This window comes from Stenella coeruleoalba (genome assembly GCF_951394435.1).
Source record: "Stenella coeruleoalba genome assembly, chromosome: 12".
Classification (NCBI taxonomy): domain Eukaryota; kingdom Metazoa; phylum Chordata; class Mammalia; order Artiodactyla; family Delphinidae; genus Stenella; species Stenella coeruleoalba.
In genome coordinates, this window is record NC_137158.1 from 87513121 (window position 1) to 87521162 (window position 8042).

Below are 8042 nucleotides of genomic sequence, written 5' to 3' on the forward strand. Positions count from 1 at the left end.
TCTTGTTATTAGATATGGAAATGAACAGCTCACTACTTTAAATTTTGCCTTTGCTACCAGGAAGCTCAGAGCTAAATTTTGTGTTTGGCTTGAAATAAGTCTGAATTAAGGAGGTGAACCACAAGACAGGTTTTTATTTTAAACTCCTCAGGGAAATAAATCTTTAGCCCTCGCCACACATGTGCATTCAATGGTTAGAGAGAAAAATCTCGGAATACTCTAGCCAGGGAGGGTTTTGATTTTGCACACATAAGTGCCAGAGAATCATGTTTCTGGAGAGTAAAGATTCTCTGAAGTAGTAGTTACAGCTGACCTTGAGCTGGGGATGCACCGTGTGGTCCCAAACGCTTCACACACACACCTCAGCATAATCCTTACCAGGATCCACCGTGTCCTCTTATCCCCATAACACTTAAGAGATGGAGACGCAGAAATTTAATGAGAGATGGCTGACAAAGAACAGCAGGCTGGACGGCTCCAAAGGCCACCTGTGACCTCCAAGTGAACATTCTCCTGGACCAAACTGGGGAGGTGCTCAGTCTCTAAGCTGAGCACAGGGCCACCATGCCAGGCCACGGGAACAGCAGCCCTCTTCACCGGGCAGCATCTGGACAAAGGCAGTGCTGGTCTGAACCAGGTCACGCTGGGCCCCTCACTGGTGACAAGGCGTTTGTGCGCAGGTCTGTAACACGCAAGTGTTTTTACTGCTCATTTCACAGTTCGCAGAAATGTTCATGCTAACATCAAAGGTACAAAATTACAATTTCAGAGTCAGTTTAATGGAACCAGATCCCACAGGTCACCACCTTCCACAGAATCGTATCATTTCTTGTGAAACCACAAAACTGAAGTTTCTGATTTCTGGCATCTGCTATTTCCAGAAAAGATGCACCTGCTTTCCAGCAAGACGCTCTGCAACATATCCTTGGGAGTATATTTGAATACAGCTTTCATGGGGGGGTCTGTGCCACGACAGGAGGTTGAGTACCGTTGCCAACCTTATTTCAATACTCTTTGACTAGCATTAGAATTATTAAAATCCTGGTCACTGCTGGCAAGTAATTAAGGCCAATGACCCTTTGCCAACCCCTGGAAATTCCAGAGCCCCAGGTGGGGCAGCACCACGGAGAGACCATCTCAGATGAACTTTATTTATTTATTTATTTATTTGGTCTCGCTGCTCAGCTTGTGGGATCTTAGTTCCCTGACCAGGGATCGAACCTTCGCCCTTGGCAGTGAAAGCACTGAATCCTAACCACTGGACCGCCAGGGAATTCCCTCAGAAGATCTCTAAATATCTCGGTGATCTCTTCCTGATCAGTGTTTAATATCTTCCTAAAAAGAAATACAGTCATCAAATTTCTCTTTTATTTAAGCATTAAGAAGCTGCAGCACAGTGACTTAGAAAACATCCTCAAAACGTCAGTTACAACATGAACAGACGTCACGTGTCATGTGTAGAACCTTTCTCGCGTTTTACTGAGGGTCGTCAACCAGCGTAGAATAAACGTTCCACACATCTGCTTTTAAAGTGACGAACAAGGCACACAACTCTACCCGACGTCGCAAGGGAGAAAAATGTGTGTGGTGTCTTACTGCTGCCAGTTAAGAGCGAGATGGGGCTAGGAGCCCAGAGAAGGGGGGAGGGTGAGGAGAGGGAAACAGACAAAGGATAACACAGGGGCACAGAAACCACGCATGAGCAGCAGCAGGACCCAGACACACATGGGCAGACGCAGAAAGACGCTCTGCAAACGTCGATTCCTTTAGCAAAGTCTTTAAAATGCTGTTATCGTCACGATGGGCAGGACCCTGGGCCTCTTAATCACCGGTATTTGCGCTAAGTGCAAATGAGACCAAGTTACGACTCTGCCCACCTTGAATTCACAGTTCACTCTCAACCTGCTGGTTGACGTCCAGAACGAGCTTTCATTTCTCCCCCAGGACCCAGCTCTGCAGACGCCACCGGGGGTGCCCGGAGCATTCATGAGACACGTGTCTTAATTTCACCTCCGAACGATTGCTGACTTTGCCTCTCTGGTAGTAATACACTCATCTACAATAAAAGACGGTCTAGCCCTGTGCATTCAAACAGGGGGCAAGCTATTCAGCGGGCGGGGTATTTGGTTTTGCATCTCATCTGGCGGCTGATCTAAGTCCCACAAAATTAGATGCTCCGTGTCTACCTAGACGTGTGCCTGGCCCGAGAGAGCGAGATTAGAGCAAAGATCTCCACAAGGAAAATACAAACTGGTTTTTAAAAATGTAAAGCTTCCATGTAAATATAATCAAGACTTGACACATTAAAGTCGAATGAGATAAGCATCAAACTAGTCATTAACTTTCACAAAATAAGTCCAAAATTGAGGTAATACATTACACTGTTCTATAATGAGCTTTATCTGATTATAACATTTTTGCCCCTTCTCAACCTTCGAGTGAAATAGATGCATGGAAAAAAACAAATCTAGAAAAATCAGCCTGGAGTTAGTGGGGAAGAGCACGCCCCCTGAAAGGCAGCAGAGTCTCACCCTTTGTTCAAATAATAGAAATTTCCTTTTCTCAAATCACTATATACAAATGTACAAAGCCACCACGTCACTGATTTTCACACAGCGGTTAAAAATACTGAAAACACACATCTGCTCTGCACTCCCCACTTTTCTCCCTAAACAAGCGGCTCTCTGGCCCGGCACATCTTGTCCTGCGTCTGGGTCCAGCTCTCTGCACTTTGCCCCCTCCCTCTGCCTACCCTTCCTTTCTGTAGCACAAAAGACATTTGTGAGCAGCACTTCAAGTACAGAGGATGCATTTTCCAGAAGCTGAGCCTCGCTCCGGCTCACACCTTACCCCAGACGCTGAAAAAATTGCCGCAGCTGTGCTTCAGAAAGCCTTGTGTGTGTGCGCGCGCATGTGAGGTTCGTGAGTGGAGACAGCACTGCCGGCAAGAGCATGCATGTGAGCCAGTGTGAGTGTGAGGATGTGTGAGCATGTGTGCCTGTAGGAGCACGAGTGTGAGGTGTGTTAAGTGTGCATGAGAGCACGAGTATGAGTGTGAGAGCTGAGTGCGTGTGTGTGAGTGTAAGCACGTGAGTGTGCGTGTGTGTGTACGTGGGCTCGAAAGCCCCCACGAGTCAGTGTTGTGACCACCGAGCACTGTGCCCGTCACAGCGCCCACTCTCCAGGCGGACCTTCCTGGTGGTCACTACCCTCCCCCTTCCCGTTGGGAAGTTCGGTTCACTTGAGCCCCCAGGCCTTCCAGTCCCCGGGACATGTTTCTACTCAGCAAAAACAAAATCCTAAGTGCAGCACCATGTCCAGCTCTGCACCAGACGGCCACCCTCCTGGTTCGCCCCACACCCACACGTGGCTGTCACCCACTGCTCGGACCAGGGCACCTGGCGTAGCGCACCCGCAGAGCGACACCCACAGACGGGGGCCCGCGCCCCGCGGAGGGTCTCCGGGACCTACGCGAACCTTAGGAGTGGGAGCTGAGAGGCACCTTCACCCCCGCTCATCCCCACCACCACCACGAGCCCCGAGGACACCTGTGGGCGTGGAAGAGGCCCGCAGGTGCAGAAGGCAGACCCACAGGCCCCGGCGTGCGGCAGGGAGAGGTCGGCGGCCGTCCGCCCCCGAGGGAGGTGGGCCGCGTCCCGCGTGGGCCCCTCGGCTCCCGGGAGGGGCGCGGGGCGTCAGCGAGGCCGAGTCCCCCCGAGGGCGCGGTCACAGCGAGCTCAGGTGCGGCAGCGCGTCCAGGGGCCCCGCCCGGTCGCGCGCGGCGGCCGCCGACTCCACGCCGCGCAGCCACTCGGTGCACTTTCGCACCAGGCCCTCGTCGGCGGCCGCGACCTCCTCCTCGTACTCCACGTCGTCGTACTTGTGCCGCTCGTTGAGCAGCGACACCTTGAGCAGCGGGCGCAGGTCAGCGGGCCGTGGGCCGGGGTCGGGGCCCTGCAGGCCGCCGGGCAGCAGCGGGCGGCGGCCGAGGCCTGCGGCCCGGGCCCGGGGCCAGGGGGCGAGCGGGCGCCCGGCGTCGGTCGAGGGCGCGGGCGCCGCCCGACGGGGCCGCGCCAGCAACTGCTTCTCCAGGTGGCGCCGCTGGATGACCAGCACGGCCTCGGGCGTGAGGCTCAGGGAGAAGTGCAGGGCTGCGTCGGGCCCGGCCCCGGAGGTGGCGACCCCCGCGGGGCCGTCGCCGGAGCCGGCCGGCCGGGGCGTGCACGGAGCCGGGGCGCGCGGGCGGCCGGGTGCGGACGGGGGCGGGGCGCGCGGGGAGGCCGGGCCGGGGGCGCGGCGGGCCGGCGGCCTCTTCAGGGTGGCAGAGGGCCAGGAGCTGGACAGCAGCACCGGGGGTCGCTCGGGGGGCCGTCTCTTCTCCGCGGCCGCGGCGGGCGGCAAGGGCCCCGGCGGGGCGCAGGCGGGCACGGCCGCCTTGCGGGTGGCGCCCGGCTTCCGGGGCGGTGGGCGCGCGGCCGGGACCCCCGGGGTGGGGGTGGGCGGCGGCGGCTGCAGGGGCGGGAACGGCATGGTGCTGCCAGGCCGGCGGGTCGTCAGCGCCCTGGAAGGAGAGGGGCGGCTTTAGTCTCGGTGCGCGGGGCTCAGCGCCCTCCCCGTGGGTGGCCGGGGTCTGGCCCTCGTCCTCGCTCCGCACCCACCTCGGTCCGGCCGCAGCATCTCCGGCTTCCTCACGTCCCGGCGCCCACAGCCAGGGCTTCACGCCAAGGCACCCCTCTCTCCTTCCTCCCTCCCTCCCTTCTGGGGCCGGGGGCTCTGCCCCGACTCGGGTCTCCTCGCCTGGCTCGGCGGGCACAGCACCGTCCGCCCGGGCCACGCCGAGCCAGACGCGCCGGCGGGAGAAGGAGCCGAGCGCGGTGGCCGAGGACGCGGCGGGGCGAGGAGCCGCTGCGCCCGGCTGGTGTCACGAGCGACTGGACCGGGCGAGGCTCCCCAGCTGGCCTTCCACCGCCAGGGGCTAGTTTTAATCCACCAGAGGCGGGGAGAGCCGGGCGTGTCCTAAGCCCTAGGCGGAGTCCTTGCACGTTGGAGAGAAAATCCTGAGGAGCCTCTCGGTGCCTTTAAGATGGTGGGCCAGGCGGCGGCGGCGGGTGGTACCTCTGGCCGGGCCGGCCTTGCAGTCCGGTGTCGGAGGAGAAAGCTGGCTGGAGCTCAGAGGTGGGGAAAAGACATTTCAGGGAATCTTCCTGCTTTTGCTTTTATATAATGTTGATGCCACTGCTGAAAGACGGTCATTTTAAAATTAAAAACCTAGTTTTCCCTGAATAGGCAAAATAGACCAGTTTCAGTGAAATCATGATATAGGAAGTACCGGACATTAAGTTCTTTTCAGGAGTGATTCCTGTGAGCAAAGGAGAGTATTTATTGCTGCAGCAGTGGTTCAGAATGAATGAGACAGCTTCACCGTCAACTTAGATTCTAGTGGCAGAGACACGAAAACACTCCTTCGATATTCAAACGTTTGTTGAATACATGAATAATTCAGTGAATAATTACAGAGCAATACGTCATAAAGTCAAAGTTTCATACAAGCAGTCCCTGCATTACTTATGGAGAACTGTCGGTTGTTTAGATCTGCAAAAAAACATTTTCCATAGGATATGCTCTTCTGGGCTAACCCAGGAACGTAAGTAGGTTGTGTGGGGTATGGCCCCAGCTTAGCTAAGAGTATTCAAATGTGGGTACACTCGTATGTGACCAACGGCCCCAGCGGCCCCGCCCAGCTCTCTGAACGCTCCTGTCGTGGCACCGGCACCTCTCTGTGGTCGGTGGCCACGAGGGCACCGGTCACTTTCCCCCCTGCCTACGCTGATGTGTCCCCACTGGGTCAGGCACCCCAAGAAGGAAACTTGATAGGTGACCAGAAACATTTCTCATGACGGCTGGGGGTGGGGGTAGGTTTAGGCCCCATCATCTCCACCAGCACCCTCAAAACCACCACCACCACCCCACCACCCCCCGTTTACCTCTTCTCCATAAAATATGCAAACACAGCTTCCAGACATGGACCTTCTCCCCTTCCCCACCAGGGCCTCGAGGCAACCTGTCTCCTCCCATAGCCCTGGGTGAATACGTTTGAGACCGTTTAGGTCATAAGATATGTGTCGTAGGTCCCGAAATCATACGTGCATTTTATTCCAGGTATTTCTGGGTGGGTGTGGACTAGGTATGTTAGCCGTGGCAGCAGGTGGACACTCCTGCCGGGAGTGTGGAGGGCAGGAGATGAGGTGAAGCCAGTGAAGACGGGGGGGGGGGCTGGAGGCCGGAGGACAAGGAGGGGGCTATGGTACCACTTCTGCAGGCACAGCCCAGCGGTAGCTGGACGCCCAGCGATTTGAGTAGGGTCCCCAGCAGTTCAAAAGCTGTAACCGTATCAGTGCCTGGGTTTCTCTCCTTCCGATTTCCTAATTCTTAGGCTGCTTCAGAAGTAATGACAGTTGAAGGGTGAGGGTCGGAGGTGAGTGTGGATTGGCATCTCATAATTTTAACAGCTAAGGGATGTGACTGACGTGCTACGTGGCAGACACTCTCCTGACCCCTCTGACTATCTCCAATCTACTAGAAAATGCGGGCTTAGGTGCGGAAACACCTCCCAGCAACACACGGCTCCAATGGGATGGAGATGAGCCTCAGTACCAGCAACGGGGTTCCAGAGCCGCGTCTGAGCCATCACACTAACGAAGAGAAGGACAGTCTTTGGGCAGGGGTGACGGGGGTAAGTAGCCTCCACCACCCACACCAGCAGAGACTGAGCACTTTCCCCCAAGAGAAAGTGAGAGTCCTCAGTTTGCCCAGCACATCTGACCAGCCTGGTCACGGGATTCTCCCAGTCCCCCCCATGTCTTGTCCCAGCCCAGAAGCTTGGGGACTTGGGAGGCTATAATCCGCCAGGCCTCTGAGGCAGGAGAGTGAATGCTGAGTGCCTGCCCCCCACCACCCGCCCGAGTAGGAAGGGCATTCCTCTGCCCCCTCCCCGCTGAAGGCCCCACAGTCCCCCCGACCCAGGGGGGAAGAGGAGTTCCCGTGCCTCGTGGCGGGTGGCTGCTGTCCCAGGAGCCACAGGGGAGTTAGCATTTCTGAAGGGACTCCGGCCCGCAGACTCTGCCGACGCACCCAAATGACAGCATTACAGGTCCCTGCCCGCGACCTCTTCTACATGAAACCTCCAGCCCCTCGAAAATTAGAAACTAGAAACCCCAGCAAGGGCCTGGGAGGGAGCCTGGGAAGACAGCACGGGTCTCGGCACTGTCACGGGCAGCTGGCTGTTAAAGAATCTATTTACACATTCTGTTTGGTTGAGTTGCTAGCCGGTGACGGTTACCAGTAAGGCAAGTCACACCAGGAGAAGACTGCCAAACTTACGTTCAGATGGAAAAGGGATTAGTCAAGAAATACAGTACAATTTAATTCGTAATTTACATAGGATTTTGCATAACAAGCCCAGAACACAACGTTGGGGATAAACTGTTTATATATTAAATAGTACAACTTAGCACTAGAATACTGTGGTAAGCTTATCAGTTGCACAAACATGTTTCTGGGATCATCAGAAAGAGCTGATCTCCAAAAAACACGATGATTACATTTCACCTCGAGGATGTGAAATTTACTATTTCAAATAAGCTTGTTAATTTGACAGGAAAAATCAAATATATGTATTTGAACTGTCCACATTTTTTACTTATGATATTTAATTTTCAAATTATGTTTATTCTGTTTTCAAATTTCAAATAAACAAGGACAATACTTTTCCACCGTTTGGAAATTAATGGTAAGTTTTTCTCCTACTATTGTAGCAGAGTCAGTGTATGGAGAAAGACTTTTCACTGTAACAACCCTTTAAAGTATTTCCAGGATGAGTCAAATAAATGCAGAAAATATTTCCATCATTAAAATAAAATACCAAGAAGAGCATATCCAGGAGTATATCCCAAGTAAAACTATAGAGGGTTACTGGTCCACAGGTTTGAAACTGAACTGAAAATTATGGAGGCTGTGGTATGATGACCCCGCTCTGCAAATAA

At 54.6% G+C, this 8042-nt stretch overlaps 1 protein-coding gene across 1 annotated transcript; it reads right to left on the reverse strand.

Annotated features, from left to right (window-relative positions):
• Nucleotides 1–3390: 3390 nt before the first annotated feature.
• PRR18 (proline rich 18) lies at nt 3391–5137 on the reverse strand. Its single transcript, XM_079939228.1, has 2 exons — nt 4659–5137; nt 3391–4561 (listed from the first exon to the last, which is right to left on the reverse strand). The coding sequence occupies exon 2, from the start codon at nt 4528–4530 to the stop codon at nt 3727–3729; it is 804 nt and encodes a 267-aa protein (XP_079795354.1). The 5' UTR covers nt 4531–4561; nt 4659–5137; the 3' UTR covers nt 3391–3726.
• Nucleotides 5138–8042: the final 2905 nt, after the last annotated feature.

Bases quoted from the DNA above. Each gene is read 5' to 3' on its own strand.
- PRR18 (XM_079939228.1), bottom strand. From the start codon at position 4,530: ATGCCGTTCCCGCCCCTGCAGCCGCCGCCGCCCACCCCCACCCCGGGG.